The sequence below is a fragment of the Brachionichthys hirsutus genome, chromosome 5 (genome assembly GCF_040956055.1).
Source record: "Brachionichthys hirsutus isolate HB-005 chromosome 5, CSIRO-AGI_Bhir_v1, whole genome shotgun sequence".
NCBI lineage: Eukaryota > Metazoa > Chordata > Actinopteri > Lophiiformes > Brachionichthyidae > Brachionichthys > Brachionichthys hirsutus.
The window spans coordinates 10,800,027-10,822,747 of record NC_090901.1 but is presented as its reverse complement, the minus strand read 5'-3'; the positions used below and the strand labels follow the sequence as shown (position 1 = coordinate 10,822,747).

Sequence of the window (22,721 nt, the reverse complement as noted above, 5' to 3'; positions counted from 1 at the left end):
AATCAGCTAAAAGAAACGATTATTTATTATCTAAAGGGGGAGGAGCTTCACACTTGAACCAAATAAAGACAAGGAGAAGCAGATCGGTAAAAATAAAAGTCTGGAGGCAACAATTCAAAGGTTTTTTTTGTGTGTGTGTGTGTCTGAGGCACGTAACGGCGAGGAAGATGCCTGTTCAGCCGGAGGAAGAGTAGTGAATCCTGCCATCTTCTTCATTCCTTTCCGTCCTTTAGTTTGACTTCTTGTCCCCTGAGGACAGAGAGGAGACAGGATTAACCAGAGAGTCTGAACCAGGCTGGCTCAGGATCAGGTGGGGGCGTCAGGTCTGACCTCTGGCCTTCTTGGTTTTGGGGGGGCAGGGTTTGGACACCCTGGCGGTGGTTTGGCACTCGGCGTTGAACAGGGCCCTCTTCAGGGTCCCTGACCGGCTCTTGGTGTTGGTGGCGGCGTCGCAGGATCCCCAGGGGCCAAACTTATACTTGCAGTCGCCTGAGGGTGGAAAAATATCACGTTTCAGGACGGATGAATCACCAACCGATACCGCTTCTTAAAGCAACGCTTCACTAAAACTGATTATCTGCACTCCTCCGTGATGATGATGATCAGGAAGGATAGGTGGATGAAGAACTTCACCCAGTTCGTGCTCCGGCCAGTAGATGGAGCCTCTAACTGCTCAACCTTTGTCCATCCTTCCACCACTAAGACCTGAGTTTCTTCAAAATGAATTGGATCAAATTTTGTCCTGGATTTTTCAAATGTTAAATCTACTCAATTTCAAAACCGTGAACAATTTTAAATGAAAATAATGTTTGTTCTGCGTGATGCCTCCCTCCTTTAACTCAACCATCCACCACGTTAGGAACATCTGCGTGAATCGGCTCAGTGATCTTACTGATGTCCTTCTTCCAGTTGCAGGGGATCTTGCAGTGGATCTTGTCGGTACGATCCTTACAGCTGGCCTCCCTCAGACCGCCTCCGCAGTCTCCGTGTTCTGGGATGCATTTCCCGTAGCGGGTCTCTGCAGTGGAGCACTCCGCAGGAGGCCCGGACTTATCATGTTTTCCACCTGACGGGATAGAAAGTCCGGATGAACGGGAAACATCTGGACCATTAAATGCTGATCTGACTGGATTTCCTCCTTCGCCAATGCTACATTCCAATTCTCTCATATCACAAATAGTAGCTTGAAAACTTGTTTTGATGTCATCACTGTTTTCCTCATTAATAATGAATAATTTCATCAACACTGAACACACTCCTCTGTTACTGGTTGTACTGGATACTCGTTGGTACTTTACTCTTGCTGCAGTAACTTAAATGTAGTTTCAGATACAAACCAGTCAGACATCGCCTCACAGAAGGAATCTGTTCACAGATAAGATGGATAACCGGGACTAACAGTAGAAAACGATGCCTGCAGGATGATGACGGTGATGATGAGTATCTGACCTTTGTGACCTTTGACCCTCCTGCTGGCCTCGACGGGGAGCATCAGGGCCAGGAGCAGCAGCAGAGTCACTGACAACAAGCTTCTCATTCTGCAGAAACAGAAACACAGAAAAGAAAAGCATTGCAGCGCTGCTCCAACAGTTCACTAGGGGGCAGCAGAGGGTTAAGGTTATATAAAATATATAGTTTATTATATGTAGCAATTTTTAAAAATTAAATGAAAGAAAAAAAAATACTAATGATATGGCGCTGTTGTCTTACAGCACGTGTCAAACTCAAGGCCGGGGGCCAAATGTGGCCCTCCAAGTCATTTTTTGTGCCCCCCCCCCAAGAGCTGTGTGCAGACATTTGTTTTTGTAAAATGCTGCATCTGTCACATGTTCTGAACAGCCCACATTTGTTGGGTGTACTTCAGTTCTGCCCCTCTCAACTGTGACGAAAGTGTTTTGAACAAAGTTAACACATAACTTGTGTTGGATGATATTTCTGCTGAGTGAGCTCCATATGTAGCCGGTTACATGTGGTGCTCAGGATCAGCACTGGACAGCTCCATAGGTAATCGGCTATATATGGAGCTGTCCAGTGCTGATCCTGAAAGTGACGTATTTTCCGCACCATTGACTCGGGGAATGTTCTTTATCTTGCCCACTTCGGTTGTTTTTTTTGGTTTGTGCATGTCCATGACAAGACAAGGTGGTGGCTTTTTGGTTTTGCTTTGATTTTGTATCAATTATCTTTGTTTCTGCGTGATGATTGCATTTGAATGGAACTTTTCCACATTATTAGATGTGTTAAGTTATTCCCATCACAAACTTTGGTTCATACTTATGATTTTTCTCATTTACAGTATGGCTTTATCGTTTAAAAAAAAAGTGATATCAAAACTGAATATTTTATTGTAATTACTGTGGCAGCTAAAGAGTTAAATAACAAGAATAGTTATTTAATAGCATGTTAAGGAGTAGTTACATTTATTTTACATTAAATGACATTACATTTAGTTACATTTTTTACTGTGTTACGGTTTACATTTGACCTTTGGAGGGCAAACATAATGCTAATGTGGCCCTTGGAGAAAATGAGTGTGACACCCCATCTTAGAGGGCCTGCCCACTCTAAATGGTCCGTAGGCGTGAGTGTGTGCGTAAGTGGGTGTCTCTCTTTCTGCATGGCAATGTGATGAACTGGCGACTTGTCCAGGGTGTCCGCCGCCTCTCGTCCATAGCCAGCTGGAATAGGCTCCAACATAACCCAAGACAAAAATAACTACCGGTTGTCTCGTCGTCAAGAAGATGAATGAATGAATTAAATAGAGTGATGTCAAATCATTTTCTCCATGGCAACCGATGAGTCGTAGAGATTAGGTTTAGCATCGGGAAAGGGATAGCATAGGGACAAGGCTATCACATGCTTAGAGTTATCATAAAGATGAGACAAAGTTATCAGAGGCTTCAATTAGCATAGGATTAGGATTAGCATTGGGTTAGGGTTTGGACCATGATGACGTCCATGGTAGCATCGAGCTAGGGTTAGCATGGGATCAGTCTGGGATCTTCTGGATGACATCACACAACATGTATGGATGGAGTCGTGTTACAGAGCTGGGGTGGAAATTATTTGCTTCCTTGGTTTTGAATTTTGAGTAAAACTTTATATTTTTGTCCAAATGTGATCCCGAGGCGTGATCGGGCCAATCTGTGGCTTTGAGCCAGATGGTTGAAATTTGGGCCAAATCAAATCTGCTGTTGTTTTCCTTTTAAACTAAATAATCTGAGTTGTGTTGTCAGAAGGATTATACTGCAGAAGTAGGCTAACGTATTCCGGTTTATTTCCCCTTCTCCTCATCCTTTAGTGTCATCAGTTCAGAGACATGGAGCTTCTAGTGAGGGAGTCAATTACCCATGAGCGCCCCCCCCCCCCCCTCTGTTGTTTTTGTGCACATAGATGACAGACTCGTCTTTCAGGCCCCCATTAAAGCAATGGTCCCCTTTCACATGTCAGCTGGCAGAGCAGCTCCTGCTCCTCTCGCCCCTCCTGCAGCCTTTTATGTGGGAGAAGCGGCTCTCAGCAGGCCTCCAGTCTGCCCTCGGCTATGAAGGAGAGGAGGAGGAGGCCAAGCAGCATCTAAAAGAGCTCCTTTAGATTCCCCCTCAAAAGAATACTGATTCATTGGACCAACACAAAGCCTCCTGCAGCCTGGTTTCGTTTCTCTAAAGCCTAACACAGATTCCAGGCCTCATTTTAGGACACCCCCCACCCCTCCTCACGACCTGAATAGCCGCTCATTAGCATAAGAAAACAAAGAAATGCCAGCTTGAAGAAAAGGAATGGGATGCTCCCTTTGGTGGAAAACATTCAGAGGAACTTCCTCCTGAATCTCTGGGTTCACTCTCACATCCGGAAACATTTAGAGGAGAATCTGCAGGAGTTTCTCCTGCAGACGTGGTTTTAAGAGCAGCGTGTCCAAACAGAGGCATCAGGAGGAGGAGGAGGAGGAGGAGGCACAGCCTGAGGAGCGGCCGGTGATAAGAACCATGTTTAACAAGAACAAACATGGGGTCATTTTTTAGACTCGGGTTTCTCCTGCTGAAGCTTCTGACAGAAAAAAGCTTTTAAAAAGACGAGGGATAAAATAAAAGTGATCAAATATAAAAGTTATGCAAAAAAAGAATACATCATTATACATATTAATGACAACTATTAAAGTATGGCAGGCAAACAAATAAATAATGAGCCTCTCATCTGATCCAATCGGCAGCTTTACTCACAAACAACAATAATCACTAGATGCTGTCAGTGGAAAAATGAGATCAGATAAAAATCTAGAATTAAGGATCATAACATGAACTATGTCATAAACTGAACACGTGAATCTGCAGATGAACAATAAAACGGAAGAGAAGAAATCAGACACAAAGTAACGGGTCGAGTTGAGTTGGAATTCTTTTTCTGTGAATGCTTTAACAAAGTTCTTCTGTCTGTTGTGGTTTTTAATCGATTATTATATTTTAAATAATCAATTTCTCTTTGCACCAACCTTTGAGAAACGCCAACATTTCAAAGGAATCTGCCCCTTCAAAATAAACAGTTCAAAATTATTTCTTTTGTTTGAAGAGCCGTCACTTGAATTTTTTTAGAATTTCACTAAAAGAGTTTTTAGGTTTTTGTTTTTATTTAATTCTGTTTTAAGCTTCTTAAACTATTTTCAGATCAAGCCTTTATTGATATGCACAATGATTTATTAGTTAATCATTTGAGCTCTAATCATCAATATTCCAATTTTTTAATAATCTCCAATGGATTAGTAGAGAATAAAAGATAAAAACTCACTTCTGAGCTCAGAGGAGCAGCTGGTCCAAACGTGGAGTCGTTGCTTTCTGACGCAGCTTCAGCTGCTGCTGCACATCCCCTCACACACACACTTTTTGTTCCTCGGGGTGTGGATTAAAGGTTGTGGTGCCGTGTGTGTGTGAGTGTGTGTGTGTGTGTGTGTGTGTGTGTGTGTGTGTGTGTGTGTGTGCATATTGACTCAAATCGTGGCCTGTTCTGTTCTGTAGATCAGAGTTCAGGTGAATCAGCTCTAGTACTGTACTTATTATGGATTACATATATTATTGCATATATCACAATGACATTATTTTATTCACATTTAATACTGCCAAACAATGAAAGTAAAAATCACAACTTGTAATAGATTGATCAAATATTTAATTTGTTTACAATGTATTAAAGTTAACCATGCTGTGCGTACACGCGAGAAGGTTAGTTTAATTACACTGGTAGCCATTAGAAGTTGAATGTCATTGTGCTAACGTATGCTTGTTTAGCTGTGCATGTTAGCTAATGACTGTTGCCTAGTTACGTCGTGTGAGGTGATTTGAGTTGTATGAGCCATATTATTATTATACACCTTAAATACAGTCCTTTGTTCCAGTAGTTATTTAATTGTGTTGATTACTATGATTGACAGTTGCTATACTGTTTGTTATTTTGTGTTATTACAGACCACAGCAGAATAAAACCAACCTTAAATCAGACATCTGTATCTGTGTCCTTTAATGGGGACACCCCCTCCATTACACCTTGCCACTCTAAAACACCTGAATTTCCGGAAGACAAACCTCTCTTCCTTTAAAGCATAACAGTGCAAAAACAAAATGACAACAATCGTGCCCCTTCGGGCCATATCCTCCTGAGACCCAGTCGCTGTAATGGACAAATGTCCTCTACAGAGGACATGCTAACGGGCATACAACAGCAGAGACGTATGTCTGTAACAAAGACATCAAAATACAAGCACAAAACAAATTATAGATTTCATCAGCTGATGTGTTGAGTTGGTCCCCACTTGTAGCCAGTGACATAGCATTAGAGCAATCAGTGATCATTTTCATCAAATCTTGATCAATATACTGTTCTATGTAGTCCAGTGGGGTCCAGCCATCTCTGTCATACACAGTTTCCTCCTCATGCTCAAACTGGGCTAGATTTGGTGTTACTTTAAAGTAGATTGGCATGGGCCAATCATAAAAGGGCTCAATATCAGATGTCTCAATGATATATGTCTATCTAAGTAACATAGTTTAGACCAGTTCAGTTCTAGAACAATGCAACGTTCTACAAACAAAGAAGTCGCGCACCAAGACTGAACCTATTCTCACACGCAATCCGATGTCGTTAATTGCCAGCCTGCCCTCGGATCAAGACAATGATCCCACCACTGGACAAAAGAAAACCAGCAAAAATAGACAGACCGTCAGAATGGTCCAGAAGCAAACAGCATACGTTTCATCATCGGCTCCTTCCAAACCCAAAAAGGATTTCTATACTCACTACATTTATTTGAGGTTTTATGATACTGTATTTGATTTTGTCACTATTTTGTCACTTTGGCGCAGACATACTTTTATTAAATAATTACAAATAAATTTAAAAAGTAGCATTTTTAAATTAACAGCTGAACAGCAGCACTCCCAGAATGAGTAATTACATGATTTGGCATTAATAATTGTGTTCAAGTAATCCCATCCCTTGAAATACAGTTGATATAAAAATGTAGTAAAGTTAATTATCCTAAAGACAAATACTGTATACTTGATTTATTAGGTATTTTTTGCATAGGAGGCTAGTTGCGGCTTCAGGCTGCATGAATGAGATAAGGACTGATGTGGTTCTGTTGTCTCTGGGTTCTTCAGAGGAGAGAACGTCCCGGTTGTCCCTGATGTCCCTGATGGGTCAGTCATGTGTGGCAGTCATTGTTAGAGCCAGTAGCAGAGCGGGAAAATTCCCTGACATCCCCACCCCCATCCGCCGGCTCTGGAGTTACCCAGAATGCACTCTTGTCCTTTATTACTAACTAAACCAACGGAACCAACAACATGATTAAATGTAGAATAATCAGGAAGCTATAATAAAACTCTGAAGAGAACTGTTACTGGATCACTGCAGTTTATCTCCATGGTGATAATCTGCTGTTTATTACTTCTTTAAAAGGTAAAAAGTAAAATGAATCATCACTTCCAACAAGCAATACTTAATTTATTACTGTCAGAAAATATAGGATTTTTAAAAATGTATTTTAAATGGAGAATTCTAAATATGATCATAAACGTTTCTTAAATCAAATCATAACAATACAAATATTTGGATCCAAAAACCGATTTGGTGATTATCATTTGCTATTTGATGTAAGGACGATGAAATGACTGATGACGGTTTCCACTCTGAACCAATTTCACGACATGCTTTATTGCAGGCCAGTCAGAAATGATCAAACCAAACAAACAGATATTCATATAGAACAAATGATTATCAATAACACAGTCTGGCTCCTGTTTCCGGTCTAATGGCGTCTCAGCTACGACACAACGAAAGCATCTGGAGGCAGCCAATGGCTTTACAGTCACGTAACAGAGTAAAAGGTCAGTTGGAAGCGGGAGAAAACCGGCTTCTGTGTTTGATCACAAGCAAAATGTGTTTTATTTGTTTAAAAAAAAAAGAAATCATAAATACGGTAGTTAAATATCTAAACACTTGTTTCTGTTGAGTCAACAAATACATCCAAAAGGTCACTAGAAGCTTACAGGAGACACGTTTTCTAGCAGGCGGTTGAAAACGGTCACTGATCACTCAGTGCAGTCGTTTCACGTAGACAGAAAGTTCTGGACTCACGTCTCCGTGGTTTATCACCAACAACGTTTAGTCGATACTCTGTTTGAGGTCTGTTAAGCATCTGGAGGCATTTTCAGGCATCTAAAAACACAAATTCACTCAAAAGGATAAAATGAGAATAATCCAATCCTGTGCTGATATGTTGGCTTCTGGCTGGAGGTGTTTGGGGAGGGTGCAGTGATGGGACCTAAACACAGACGCTGGACCTCAGACCGCCGTCTCCTGGTCTTCTCTCTGGATCATCTGGTAATGCTGGCGGTTCTCCAGATACTCAGCCAGTTCCTGGTCGTTGGCCTTCTCAGCACGCCGCTTGGGCGTCTCACCCTGAAGCAGAACACAAACCGATGCAGACAGAACCGATCAATGGACTGAGAGATGGATCAATACGCTCCTCTATCCCTGCGGTGAATCTCACACCAATTCAAACATTTAATTCACTGGAGCGAAGAAAAACAATTCAGTTACCACTAGTTTCACCATGGCAACAGTGAACTACAGCCTTTGTGTGTGTGTGTGTGTGAGAGAGAGAGAGAGAGAGGGAGAGAGTGTTGGAATGCGGCCAGGGATCCTGCTGTGCTTCGTTTCTCAGTCACACACAACATTAATCACTTTATAGAAGTGGGTCAAATGGTGCTGGAGATCCATTTAAAGTGGACGAGGACTGTCTGGTGGCCCGAGAGCTGAAGGGGGGGCGACGCAGAGCGCTGCCACTGAGCGGTTCACAGACCTTTACTCACGTTTCTCCCCAGAACCACTGACAGAGGTTACATTAATCTATCAGGAACTAAAGTAACAGGAAAACACTTCCTGGATTTCTGTTACAGGTGTGACTGATGCCTTTTTAAACACCTGGATGATCTTTAGTTGTTTGCATTCAGTGAATGGATGTGGTGGGAGGAGCCGAGGATAGTTCACCAGCAGGGTGGAACGAGTTCCAGGGGGTTTACCTGCAGGTCAGTCTTCATGAGCGATGCCCCGGCCTCCACCAGGCAGTGACAAACGCTCCTCTGACGGGAGGAGGCGGCTTTGTGGAGCGCCGTCTCTCCTCTGAAACACAAACGTTTGCTGGTGACATCAGAGCGTGAACAGTTCAATAAAGGTTTAGCGCAAAGAAGGACAGAAAGCCGACTCACGTCTCTCTCTCTGTGATGTCCAGGTGAGACGGGGGAACTAGAGGAGACAAATAAAATGCCATCAGCTGACTGTTTGAAACCATGTGACCGAAAGAGAGGTAAGGAGGTGAATAACACACAAACATGTTTCAGTACTGCTAACATGTGGTACATTTTATTTTATTTTATAAGACGGACAATGAAGGTTAGACGTTTTGGAGATAAGGTCGGAGAGACCTGACGTCGATGGTTTGGACATGTCCAGAGGACAGACAGTCTGTGTCTCTCACCGTTGTCGATGAGGTACTTGAGGATCTCTTTGTTGCCCGCCTCCACGGCGTGATGCAGCAGCGTGCAGCCGGCGGCGTCCTGCAGGAGGATGTCAGCCGCCTGCTGGTGAAGCTCCATCAGCTGCACAGCAAACACAGAGCGACGCCGCGTTCACCCAGGCTCACTCTCATCCGGCTGGAGATTGTAGAAATATTTCACTCACTCTGTCCAGGTCTTCAGTTTTGATGCAGCTGATCAACTCTGCATCTAAAAAAAACAAAATGGTAGATGCGGCTGAACTAATCCTGCATGAGGACTTTTTATACGACATCATCTAAGTGTGCAAAAATCTACTTTTGGAGGAACAACAGAAGAGAGACGTACCTTTGTCAGGGTCGTGGGGTGAAGTAGCGCTGGGCAGACTGTCAGAGAGATAACAGCGTTGAGACATTAAATACACAAACACACACACACACACACACACACACGTACCTAAGGATGGGTCTGAAATCAGCGGCTGTTGTGTTGGAACGATGTACATTAAGGATTTTTGCTCCTCTCCTTCAGATCACATGACAGACGGGACAAGATGGACAGCTTCAGTACCAGCTGTGTTACCGCACATGAAGCAAAATGCACGTGGTCTTCAGAATGCAGAACTTCCTATTGTTCAAGACGCTGAAGCTTGATGGCAGACACACACACACGCAGGTATGAGCGACGCTACAGGTGCGAGTGATGCTACCTGCAGAGCGTCGTCTTTGAGGAGGTCTGGCACAAAGCGTCCGCCAGAGAACTGTCGCTGGAGATCCTCTTCCTCAGGTGGTCCCTCACCCTGAGACACACACACACACACACACTTGATTTCTGACCGTCTATTTAAAGCAGCTCGTCCACTCAGGTGAGGGAGAGCAGCGTCTCCATGGAAACAGCAGGAGGATGCAGCTGCCAGCTCGCCTCATCACTCACATCCCTTCAGCCTCTGAACTGATCGCCGCGACACGCCGCCAGCAGCTGCAAGGAGGTGCTGTGGCCACCAGGGGGCGCCAAGCTCATATTAGCTCCACACCATGTGTGGTCCTGTGGAAATGAAAATAACAGGACAGTCTCTCACCTCGGTGTGGGGGAGGCAGGGGAGGAGGAGAAGGAGAATTGTCTTTGCTGGTCCTGGTGCTCTTCAGAGTCCACCAGATCAGGCATGCTGGGGGAGGTTCCCACTGTCTCCTTGACGACCAGCTCCGGGTCCAGGATGTAAAGCTCCTCCTCAGAGATCTCCGTCACATAGTTCAGGTGTTCCTGATGGAGGAGGGGAAGAGAGGGAGGAGCAGGCACACGATATCCATAGTTATTGATTGATCCTCTTTAATCATCATTTAAATAACTGGTGTTTTATTGGTTTTATCAAGCGACACACTCGGAGTTATAATTCTGGATCTGAAATAAGAAGTTTGGCTCTCGGAAACTAATACTACATTTAAAATTCTACACACGATTAGTTTTCTATTTACACATTTTAGGTTTTCAGATTCTTGCAGGAAAATGTGTCCAAATAATTCTCCAGCCATCAATATTCTGATTCTGATGTGATATTAAGGTGCAAGTGCATTGTTTAAAAAAGAAATAACTTAATACAAATAGATTCCATTTCGTCTTTTCACCTGAGCTCTGTCGATCCTGTAGAAACGGTCTGCAGTCGTACCTGGAAGACAAAGATCAGGGGTGAGCAGCAGGCGTGATCGTGTTGAGGCTGCGCGCGGTTCGGACTCACAGTCGAGGAAACACCAGTTCACGGATAGCCCCTGTGAAGACGAGCGTTGCGTCTTCGTCTCATCTCCGTCCTGAAGGAGCAGAGGACGACCGTGAGGCCAACCGCTCTCAACTACCTACACTTCGGACGTCGGGTGTGTTGTGTGCTCTACCTGGTCCAGGTTGTCGTGGAGACGCTCAATGAGGAGGCGGCAGGTCTCCAGGTCACTGTCTCCAGGAACTGTGATGACACCCAGAGGTGTCGCTGCAGATGTGGAGAGTTCTTCCGTTAGAAAACGCAGAGATGTGTCGATGCAGATCTCGAGTCGAAGTAAACAAACAACAAAACAAATGTAAACACTTTGTTGGTTTCCGTCTCACGTAAATAAACATTTCTGACTCACAGGCCTCCTTCAGCCGGTCCTTGTCGTAGTGCAGAGCCTCGTACGCCACCATGCTGACCCGGTTCACCCGGACCTGCAGCTGCTCAGGGACAGGCTGCTGACTGCAGGCACACACGCACACACACACACACGCACACACGCACACACACACACGCACACACACGCACACGCACAATAATTATACTCTTATTAACTTTTTTTATATTACTGAAGTTCTCAAATGATGTCTTTGTGGTTTCTTTCTTAAAGCCCCATCTGGATCACGTATTATTATGGGATGCTTGTTTCAGACGGTGTGTGTGGGTTTGTCAGATAATATATTATTAATGTATTTTATTTAGGCACAGGAATTTATGTTGGAAAACACGCAAAGTGTATAATGAAGTGAAACACCTCCGCTGGCCGAATCATCACCCGTGTATTTGTACTGTGACCTGTGTATTTGTACTGTGACCTGTGTATTTGTACTGTGACCCGTGTATTTATTCTGTGACCCGTGTATTTATACTGTGACCTGTGTATTTGTACTGTGACCCTTGTATTTATACTGTGACCCATGTATTTGTACTGTGACCTGCGTATTTGTACTGTGACCTGCGTATTTGTACTGTGACCCGTGTATTTATACTGTGACCTGTGTATTTGTACTGTGACCTGTGTATCTATACTGTGACCTGTGTATTTGTACTGCGGTGTGTATCTGTACTTGTTGAGGTGAGGCATGGGGATCCTCCTCTTGGCCTTCTGCACCATGTTGGCCTGGTTCCTCAGGTTGATGTGGATGATGGAGGGGGCCAGCTTACAGGGTTCCCCATCCACCTGCATGGGGATGGACTTGAAGGTGGTGAGGGTCGCCTGCTTGCATTGATGGAGTCGTTCCCCGTGACCCCCCACCTGCAGCGTGGCCTGGGCACAAACACGCGGGGTCAGAAGCATGCGACCTGGAGCTGGGCTCTCATGTGGTGTCTTCGTGTCTTCCGTCCCGGCACCATGTCGTCAGCTAAAAGCTCACCAGAGACGTCATGGTGAATCCGATGACCTCGATGCAGCCGTCGTCATGACGCTGTGGTTCAAAGTCCTGATGCTCACCGGGGTGACCCCACGGCACGGTGCCGGCACAGTACCTGCAGCACACTCAGGTGATTCCAATGCGGAAGCGTCGTAACAAACTGGAAACACATTCTTTTATGTTTTTTACATCCTGGCTCGGGGTACCTGGGGATGTTGAGGAAGAGGAGACACTGTAGCTTCATCTCCTGGACTTTGGCTGTCAGGTCTGTGCCGTCACACTGAAGAGACGCAGCACAGGCTCAGAGTCATACTCGTACATACACTGAGTACTAAGTACTTCTTTTATTTGGGGATAAAAGACTAAATCCTCAGGATGAGTGCCGAAGGCCTCTACTCACCACCACTCTGATGTGCTTGGCGAGGTCTTTGGAGCTCCCACTGAGGAAATCTGAAAAGGCTGTCTGAAACACACACACAAACACAGCATGTAATTTACTGTATAACAAGAGTGGCGATTGGGGGGGGGCACACACTCACCCCTGCATAGAACATCTTATTCCTGAAGCGGCTGCTGAACTTCTCTGGGTTTGCTTCTGAAAAGACAAACAGCAGAAACATGGAGACAAAACAGGAAGCGGGCTCAGCCTGTTTACATTTCCACCCATCCACCGAGATGTTCTGATTACACGAGATTTTAATTAGATCACGTATGTGTTTATTGATCCTGGTGAATCAGGAAGAGACGAAAAGGATGGAGATAAGAAGAGAAAACATTCAGCCGAGGCTCTAAAGACACGATGCAGTTATTTAGGTGATAAACCAAGATGAAGAGCAGCAGGTTAGCTCAGGCGTGATAACAGCCAGTTATTAAGTCCAGCTGATAAGTTTAGAAATGCTCTGACAGGAGGAAGGGATGAAGATCAGGTGATGGTGATAACCAAGGTGATAAGTATTTATGATGTGGTCAGACGGAACATGGGACTGACCTCTGGACTCGTGGAAGCCCAGGGTGACGTGAGCATCGAAGCCCAGACTGAAGTAGTTGTTGAAGACGTCGATGGGAAGCTGAGAAACGGCAGAAATCATCTGGTGAACATCTGGTCTGAAGGGCCTTGAACATTCTGATCCTCGGCTCACCCTGTCCGTCTGGTGTTCGTCCCGGTCCTCTGGTCGGGCCTCGGGGTTTGCCTCGACGTTCAGGTTCCATCGGTCGAGTTGGACGATGTTTCCCTCCTCGACGTGTGAAAGGATCTTTGTGATTGGTTCATCGGTGTAACCCTGTGAGACAATCCGAAGATGCCGTAGAAATAGCATGCGCACGTACGCACGCACACGCACGCACACACACACAAATCGATCAGCCTTCACTAAGCTGAACCGAGAGCAGTAAACTTCAAAGTATTTCTTTCACCACTGCTGCAGGTCATTCTAGTAAAGCTCCTGTTAAACTCCAGTAGAACTCACCCCTCCCCAGTTGAGGGTTCTGGCCAGGTCGTTGCCGGTCCCCAGTGGAAGGATGGCGACAGGAGGCTGGGGGCGGAGTTTCAGCTGGTCCAACACCGACAGGATCCAGCCCACCTGAACGCAGTAATCCCACACAAGTCAGTACAGTACGAGTAAAATACACCAAGAAGGTGAATTTTACACGTCCATTTATTAATGAACTTGTAGTCTACCTAAAAAATAATCACTAATAATTATTCATGTATTTATTTTTCTGTATTTTCTATTTTATGTTACATTTAACAGACTCGCCCCGCATCTTTATATAATTTTGATGTTGTTGACAAATATATAAGTTAGATATGTGACAGTTGCCGAGTGAAAACAGTAAAAATGTAGAATTTCACTGAACAGACAGAAACCACTAAAACCTGCTCTCAAGTCATTGTTGAAATTTCCGTGAAGCTGAGTGTACAGGATAATGAACTATAAGATTATGTATGCTATGCTATATGCTACGCTATCTGCTATGATCCAGGTGAACCCGCTCAGGGCGACTGTTGGTTCCAGATGAGCACGTAGTTGATCTTCTGATTAGCTGCATGTTTGGCGTGTTTTGCAGCCCTCATGTGGGCAGGATGACTCACCGTGCCGTCTCCTCCACAGGCCAGGATCCTCAGGTTGGGCACTTTGGCAAACAGCTCTAACCTGCAGGAAACACACAAAGTGAAGGTCTAGACCGATCAGGGAGGCCTGGTTAGACAACAGATGCAAGAACGACTGACAGGGGTTCGAATCTGCTAGATTTAGTGCTGTACGATTTAAACGCGTGTCTGTATAAGACTGCTGATGAAGGAGGGGACCAATCAGAGCTCAGCTGCAGCACAATTCTGCAGCGTAGGTGCAATAAGTGAACTAAAGAATTTAGCAGGTTAAAGTGATTTCTAGATGAACGAACGAGTTCTGGTGAGTGGAGACGGCTGAGCTCACCCCTCTTTGGGTCCTCCCTTCGTCAGGTCAAACACTTGTCGAGGGTTCAGGTACCACATGAACGACTGCATGACCTTTGTCCCCTGGAGGTAGGAAAAGAAGCACGCGGGTTAAAAATGCACCACTGGAACTAGACAGCCTGATCGAGAACCTGTTGTTAAGACGAGCACGCCGTCGGCATCCTAAGAAGCTGCTGAACATGGAGGATCTAGAATCTGTATGGATTAAGTTTAAAAACATTACAGAGAGAAAACTGCTACCGCCTGTTTCCCTCCACAGTCTTCATCTCCAAGTATTGGTTGGAGTTCCTGTTCTCCTCCCGGAGCCATCTGTTAGCTTCCAGATTAGCATCACCAGAACCAGCACTATGTTTTCCTGCATTTCCATGGCAACATAATGGCTCCATTATAAAATCTAAAACCAGACAAAATGACCCCGAACCTAAATTGTGATTTCCAGGTAGCCCTAAACTAATCAGCGGAAAAGCTGATGGTGATCAGGGATCAATATGTGGATGGGCTCCTCTCGTAGCTGTGCTGTACCTGGTTTCCTCCACTCTTCGGGTTCACAAACACCAGCAGAGGCTTCATCAGCTGAGAGGGGAGGGGCTTAACCAGGAAGGGCTTCCAGCGGCCGTCCTGGTGCTGAAGGACAGAGGAGAGTAGGAACACATGATGATGATGATGATGGTGATGCAGTCCAAGCATCATCTCTAGGTTCTGATTGATCTTTTCTGTGGCGCAGGTTGAACAAATTAATTCAGAACATGATTATCAGCAAGCTAGAAATGCGTTTCCTCACCTCACCAGCCTTCTTGCTCGACTTGCTGCATTTCACCGACGTCCTTTTCTTCTTCTTACTGGACTTTAAAGACGTCTGCAGACAGAGAGACTCAAATTATTGGGTGGATGACGGAAAAACAACCAGTTCACCCGACGGAGGGGAAGGAAGGCAGATGTGTGGATGCATCCGGCTCAAAGAGGGCGTCGACAGATTTGTATCTAAGTCACCCTCATATTTACAGAGTAAATAAAGGGCAAATAAAGGGCTGGGCAATAAAGACCTAGACTCACAGGAACGTAATTTTAAAAGCTTGATTTTATTTTGGATTTCTTTTATTTTTTTTTAAATGATTGGTACAAATATTTGAAAATATAGAACAAAGATGATGAAAAACAAAAGAACAAGAATTCATGATATCTTCCATGCTTATTATTCAACCCCATCAGTTATCAGAGTTATTGTTCATCTGTGGGGCAATTAAAGACTGCGGTCAGTAAAAAAAAACAATTTGATCTGTGTTATTGATCTGTTTATTAACCATTATTGGTTAATAACCGCTAATGAATACCTTTAATCAATAAATCTGATTGAATCATTGTGTTTCTGTAACAATCAGACTGAGCCAATCTCGTTGAGCCAATGCTTTTAGCTCCAAGGCTACACTAAAGAAATTATCGCGGATCTTCCTTTTCAGGATGATGATGATGATGAGGTTTGTGATCAGACCTTTGGTGGTGATGAAGAGGTGAGGAGCTGGGTGGGTACCTGTGCTCTGCGGACCCTGATGATCCAGGTCGGAGGGATGATGACGGCAGCGTGCGCTCCCAGAGAGCAGCACTCTCCAATCTGCTGCAGCATGAAGCACGTCACTTTGTTGTGGTACTGAAACACAGATTTAAAAGAGTACAAATAAAAACATACACAGGTTTTCTTTCGGATTCTGGATCTGGTCCTTTTAAGGCAGTGGTCCCCAACCACCGGGCCGCGGGCCGGTACCGGCCCGTGAGGCATTTGTTACCGGGGGGGGGCCACTGCTTTAAGGGGCCGAGACGTACCGCCTGTTTGCACCAGGAACAGCTGATTGCAACAATCTCTTTGTTGTGGAATGAAAACTTCTGCTGAAATCCCTGTTGGTGTGAAACAAGATGATCCATTAGCTCACTTCGGAAGCTTTTGACCCAGTAAAGGTAGACGAGTTGACGGAGACTCACCTTCCCACACTGCCGGCACTTCCCTGTCTGACGCCTTCTGTGGACCCAGTGGTGTCGCACAGCATTGGACTGAAAGGCAACAGCATGTTTAATGGTTGGACATCAGGTGTAACCGTGAGAACATTCAAACCCTTTGGATTCAGGAGGTCAGGTTCAAGGACTTCAGATCTATGTCTCTATGCAGATGATGTGATTCTTCCTCCACAAGATGGCTGGACCAGCCTTAGAGAAAGGATGGGCACCCAGAGGGAGCCCCGGCACATTCACTGTTGAATGTTACCAGCTGTGGGCTCAACAACATCACGCACCCAAACAGAAATCACAGCTTCAGCGGAACTCACCTCTCGAACGGCTCGAGATCCTGGTTCCCTGAAAGACGGCTTGCACCTGAAGTTAATCTGAACAGAGAGGAGAAAAGGTGAGCAGAGAAAAGAACCAATGACGATGCTGATGCTGATCGAGAGTTACCTTCTCTAGCTGCTCCATACAGGTAGTGTGGACCGATATTTTACAGCCCGAACATTTCTTCCTCGCCACAGACTTTTGCTGCTGAATATAAAATATTTGAAGCTTAGTTTTATTATCAATCGATAGTTAAAAGAGGGCGAGCAAAAATATTACTAACTGAGGATCAATTGAAGTAAACCATTGTAAATTTTCACATGTATGGGCATGTCACGGTTCCACTGACAGGTGTTTGGCCTGTGGGAGGAGCCTGGAGGTATCCCACAGTGCTCACCGCTGATGATGTCATACATAAATTATTATTATCAACATTTAATAACTAGAAAAGCACTCGGAGAGCGTAAACCTCGGCCAAGCAGCTCATTCCCCTCCTAACTGGATTTACACCGTCCACATGGTGATCTGGATCATCACCAAAAGGTTCTAGATTGTTCTTGGTATCTTTATATACAACAACCATGAAAAGTAAAAGTGAATCAGAGTTTATGTGTATTTGTAACGTATTTTTGAATCCGTAAATGCAGTTTTCAATGTTAAAATGTAATATATTTTTCCTGACCTTATTTTTGGGGTCGGATCCAGAAGACATTTTGCAAGATAGTTCATATCGGACCGCTTTATGACTGTGATTTTTGATGAGTTAATTGAATGCATATTTTATGATAAGATATGATTTTTTGAAAAAGCCTCCATTATAAGTAAATAGGAATATTTGGATTGTTTTTGTATCCAGACGGGTATCCGGATCGCTCTAATTTAATGGGATCTAAATTAAAGACCCATCATCAGATTATTTTTCAGCATGATCCATCCAGCAGTTTTTCCACAAACAGACACACGCAGTCAAAAATATAACCTCCTTGGTGGAGATAATTATTATAATAATAGTAAAGCTGTGTACAAGAATGAGGGGCCACAGTTCCAGTCGATCAATGTTTCTGACCACAGGGGGCCCCCTGTGACTCACCAGGGATCTGGCGATGCAGTATTGCTCTCCCACATAACAGAAGTCTCCTGAACCACTGGTCTCAAACCAGATGTGGTCCCCAACCTGGGCACTGTCCTGCAACGAGAGCAACACAAACCATTTCAGTCATCTGATTCTAAAATAAAAAAAATACATCCCAAAATAAGAAGTTTAGCATTAAATTCTTTATTTTATTGGCCGTTGGAGGGGAAAAAGGAGCCCGGGTTCAGTTATACGTAATCTGCAACCTCACCTCTAGATGTCACTAAATCTCATTTGCTGTCTTCGTGCTGTAGTAAATTGCTCCAGTTGCCTTTTGAACATTTTGTAGCCCAGGGATCGGCAACATCTTTCATGACGTGTGCCGCATTACAATATACTCGAGCCCAGAGTGCCAACACTTACTACACCAATAAAATCATTTGTAAATGATCTGTTTTTAAAGATTTTTTGCAGTATTTAAACACACTGGTTTTTTTTAACAGTACACAATGTCTTGAAGGTGCAGCTCTGATTAGCATTTAGCTGTTTTCTTTTTCAGGTTTAGTCTCAAAATGCCGCCACGCACTCGTTGTCTTCCACTCCACATTTTCACAGCAAAGGGCGCATATCGCCCGGTCTCCTCTTGAAAAAAAGAGGAGACCGGGTTGAAAAGAACAAGTGGAACCCAGTTTAATTGAGTAGTGCTTCCCACTGGCCAGCAGAAGGCGGATTCAGTGACTTACGGTCCAGTCCACAGTGCTGCTGGGTTCCTGCTGCTGGACTGCCGATGCTGATGTTGCTGCACTGGGGGGAGCCATGTGCTGCAGACCAGACTTCGTGATGGCTTTCCTGAAACCACAGAACAGAAAAGACTTGGGGAAACCGACACTATTGGTTTAGGTTATGGTGACGTTTCTCCTCAGCTGCAGGCTGCCGAAGTCCTGCTGCTCCACGTTGTAGAGAAATTCTTCTTAAACCAGCAGAACTAAACAATAACCACCAGCATGTCTGAGTAAACGTGAAACATGAGGCATACCACCTCCATATGATGGCGCACTAATATTATGCAGTTGCTAGCATTTTAAAGCCGGAGTAGCTCCATGGAAGGGAGCGGAATGTCTGAATAATAAGAGACATCAGTTCATCAGCATCACAATGCGCCTCCTGATGCCTTCACCTTTTATCTCCACCAATGAAGTCAATTAAGACTTGAAATGATCTTGTCATCAGGCCTTTTAAAAACACCCGAAATTAAATGTGTGTCTGCTAAAATTGATTTAACAGAGTTAAATAAAACAGATTGGCACAATTGCCTAATTCTCCGAGATGAAGGCTTCTCTCTGAGGCTCCTGCTAAAATTAGAATAACAGTTAAAAATAAAATGATATGAAACTTTGGTTTGTTATTACCGGAGAAATATCAGACAAACACGCAGACAAGCTAAGCTAACATCAGCCGTCCTGAGGTCGGGGTCTACATACAGCAGGAAGTCACTCCAGCTCTCCAGGTGGGAGTCGTAGCTATGGGCCCCCATCGGGCTGAGGGCTCCAGGGCCCCTGTTTAAGGCTGTGTGATTGAGGTAGTACACTGAACTCTTGCGGTTGGGCAGCTGAGCACCTCTTCCTGGCCAGGGACTCCCAGCCTTAGAGATCATGGAGATCCTTCTCCTCTTGCTATTGCAGGAGGAGCGATAGCAGCAAGGAGCAACGTCTCCCCCAAAAACTTGAGAGGAGTTCCTGCGGAGGCAGCGAGGGGCCCTGATGAGAGGTCGTGACGCTGACGGAGGCTGAGGAGTCTGTCTTATCACCTCCAAGTCTGAGGAGGAACAAGGGGAGTTGAGGCTGACGTTTTGGTCAACAGACCAGGAGGTGTCATTCTCCTCTTTAGACGGCTGGCTGTCTTCTGATTGGCTGTCATTGGCATTTGAGTAATGACTGCCGTCGTCGTCTCCATCTGAATAGAGGCTGCTAGAACGTGAAAACGTTCTCGCCTCCACCTGCTGCTGCCCTTCTGGTACCCCCTTCACCATGCCGTCCTCCTCTTCCTCCTCAGCCATCTGGATGAGGCTGGCGAGCAGCATGGAGGGCCCCAACAGGTGGGTGTCGATGGTCCCCAGCTTCCTCACCTTCCTCTTGCAGACAGCGAACCTCGGGTTGAAGCTGGGGGTGGTGGTGCTGGAGCGCCTACGGTTGTATCCCGCCCACCTGCCGCATCCAGCAGTCTTTGCCAGATGCCCCCCTCCAGCACACGGCAGCCCCCCCGGCAGCTGGACACTGGAGCGTCGTCGCTGGATCAGGGTGGAAGAGGGAAGGCCGACGCTGGACCTGCGGCGGGCCTTACTGGTTGGGACGGCCACGCTGGGCCGCCGCACCTTGACTTCTGCATCCACCTGCAGAGCTGCATCCTTCCTCTTAAAGTGACGGCGGAAAAATGTGTCCATAATGACGGCTGATGGGGAAGCCCTTAAATATATTCCTCCTCGGACTGCTAGGACCAAAACGTAGTCAGGCTGGAGTTCCCACAAGAATCAAAATAAATCAAGACACCTACCACAATGAAGAAGAAAATATTATTATTATTATTATTATGTAATATCAAGGAAGATGAAATTTTATTCATTTATTATTTAATATAAATATATTTTCATACTAGACTCGGATAAAACGCCTGCTTCTGAAAAAACTGCCATTTTGGCCATGTTTGTGTGAAAGGAAATACCGAGTCCACTATAGAGCTAAACCTGGAGATCAATCGCCATCAGAAACATGTCCAGCTAATACGAACAGCCGAAATGCAAAAAGTGATAATGATCAGTTCATAAATAACAGACAGTAGAGTAATGTGTAATAACACTGTAGCCTAGTCTGCCTTGTTCAAAGGAGAAGCAGCGACACCACTTGTGTTGTTGTTGTTGTTACTATGTTGTTGATAACTGTAGTATTTCCTGTATGTGGTACACAGTTCATGTACTGTTTCAGACTCAGCCAAAAATCTATTAATCATGTGATGATGCCCCCCCCCACTTCAACGCCGTCAGGATCTGAGCATCAACACCTGCTTGTTTTAAACTGTCACAGAGGATGCAGCAGTGTTGTGCTATGATGAAGGTGATGCCGGGTGACCCCCCCCCCCCCCCCCCTAATCCTTTAAATACTGAATAGGATCCAGCTGTGGGACGGCGGCCCCAGCCTCTGAAGTCTTTAAAGGTACAGTCCCCCCCCCCCAAATGTCACCTCCTCGGTCCCGATTGAAAGGAGAGCAGTTCAGAAGGTTCTGCAGAGTCAATGGCGTTGTGCGACATGAAGACAGGTGAAGAAGACGAGCCAGTCTCCTTCTTCTTCGGGTGTTTTAGCAGAATGCTGCAGCATGTCCATGAGCAGATGATGACTGAGGGTCCCATTGTTGAACTCTTCTCCTTCTAATAATCTGTTTTTCATTCTTGTGGGGGGTGATTTATGGAATAACTAATGTTCCGACATCAGATGACATGCTAAGCTAATTTAGCTGCACACGTGATACATGAATAAAGAAGCAGCGAACCTGGTCCTCGCCGAATTATCGTGCCTCTTCCTCAGGAGAAGGTGAATTTCTCATCATCTCCCTCGCACTCTGCAGCCTCACCTATATGTCATCAGGTTACCTGAGGTCAGAGGTGGGCGGGCCAACAGGTTCCTGCTCATTCACCTCCAGGTGACCTGACGCCTCAAAAGGTACTTTTCTAACCGGAGATCCCTCCCAGCAGAGAAGCTCTTCATCCTGACCAGTTACAGCAGTGTCTGAATCCCAGCAGCCTTATCTGCATAAAACCAAACAATGCTATCAGCGGCTACGAGCTGGGAGCGCTCACCCACTATGGCGCTATTGTTGCTTTGACAAACAGACGTGACTCAGAGACAAGTAATAAATCTCAGAGGGAGATACTGGCCGACCAATGAGCGGCAGCACGTCATCATCCAGGCGCGAGGACGCCATCGGTCAGCCGAGCAGGATAAATGATAAAGCGGGAGAAGAAAAATGATGTAGCATGTCTGACTCCAGATCAGAAGTTTGCATGTTCAAATCACGTAGGGGTCATATCTCTACACTGCATGGCGGCGTCTGTGTGGAGTTTCTATGTTCCCCCTGTGTCTGCGCGGGTTTTCTCCGGGTTCCTCCCACCTCCCAGAACATGCAATTTATGTGAATTGATTACTTAAAGAATTGTCCATAGTGTCTGAGTGTGTGTGAATGGTTGTCTCTGTAGCTAACATTAGCAGCCAGCACTAGAGCTGAATACCAATAGTACATGAGTTGTGTACTATTTAAAAAGGAAATACTACAGTATTCCATCACTGTTGTAGTGACAACATAAACATAGCAGACAGGTGGTGGCGCTGTTTTTCTCTGGATAAGGCAGAAGGGATGCTACAATGTCATATCACTGCCCTTTACTGGTTGTTATTCATGATATTTTATGGAGCTGATATTGATCGGATCAATGAGCTTTTTCAGGTTCAAGAGTTAAAACAGTTCCTCCAGCTGAGCTCAGATCTGGGCGCAGGTTTGTCCTCTGAACCCAGTGTCACAACAGAATTGGTTTCCGATTTTTAAGTTAAATTACATTTCAGTTCCTACAGAGAGTCAAGAGCCAGATCCCAATCCAGGCTGATTATTGCTCAACTGCAGTGTGGTAGAAAACAGGTCTATAAATGGCCTAGAAAATACATTTTACTCAAAA

General features: G+C 45.1%; 2 protein-coding genes across 2 annotated transcripts; both read right to left on the bottom strand.

The window, feature by feature from the left end:
• Positions 1–229: 229 nt before the first annotated feature.
• mdkb (midkine b) lies at positions 230–1,537 on the bottom strand. The gene is made up of 4 exons (XM_068739151.1): positions 1,450–1,537; positions 893–1,066; positions 331–489; positions 230–249 (listed from the first exon to the last, which is right to left on the bottom strand). Exons 1-4 carry the CDS (start codon positions 1,535–1,537, stop codon positions 230–232), a joined length of 441 nt encoding a protein of 146 aa, XP_068595252.1.
• Positions 1,538–7,250: 5,713 nt separating this feature from the next.
• Positions 7,251–20,444, bottom strand: dgkzb (diacylglycerol kinase, zeta b). The gene is made up of 33 exons (XM_068739013.1): positions 19,486–20,444; positions 18,748–18,853; positions 18,023–18,118; positions 17,059–17,136; positions 16,932–16,988; positions 16,591–16,659; positions 16,435–16,506; positions 16,145–16,261; positions 15,398–15,472; positions 15,139–15,240; positions 14,597–14,679; positions 14,254–14,314; positions 13,628–13,741; positions 13,301–13,441; positions 13,150–13,228; positions 12,701–12,756; positions 12,562–12,624; positions 12,368–12,441; positions 12,165–12,276; positions 11,787–12,058; positions 11,153–11,253; positions 10,922–11,013; positions 10,771–10,840; positions 10,661–10,701; positions 10,117–10,298; positions 9,748–9,837; positions 9,495–9,563; positions 9,387–9,424; positions 9,226–9,269; positions 9,023–9,143; positions 8,754–8,790; positions 8,568–8,667; positions 7,251–7,944 (listed from the first exon to the last, which is right to left on the bottom strand). Exons 1-33 carry the CDS (start codon positions 20,442–20,444, stop codon positions 7,828–7,830), a joined length of 3,888 nt encoding a protein of 1,295 aa, XP_068595114.1. The 3' UTR covers positions 7,251–7,827.
• Between the last annotated feature and the right edge of the window lie 2,277 nt (positions 20,445–22,721).

Coding starts and splice junctions, on each gene's coding strand:
- mdkb (XM_068739151.1), bottom strand. CDS start 1,537: ATGAGAAGCTTGTTGTCAGTGACTCTGCTGCTGCTCCTGGCCCTGATG. Junction 1,067..1,449: donor GAGGGTCAAAGGTCACAAAG/GTCAGATACTCA, acceptor CTATCCCGTCAG/GTGGAAAACATGATAAGTCC. Junction 250..330: donor CAAAACCAAGAAGGCCAGAG/GTCAGACCTGAC, acceptor CTCTGTCCTCAG/GGGACAAGAAGTCAAACTAA.
- dgkzb (XM_068739013.1), bottom strand. CDS start 20,444: ATGGACACATTTTTCCGCCGTCACTTTAAGAGGAAGGATGCAGCTCTG. Junction 14,315..14,596: donor AAGGGAGGACCCAAAGAGGG/GTGAGCTCAGCC, acceptor TGTTTCCTGCAG/GTTAGAGCTGTTTGCCAAAG. Junction 10,702..10,770: donor GAACTGGTGTTTCCTCGACT/GTGAGTCCGAAC, acceptor TTTGTCTTCCAG/GTACGACTGCAGACCGTTTC.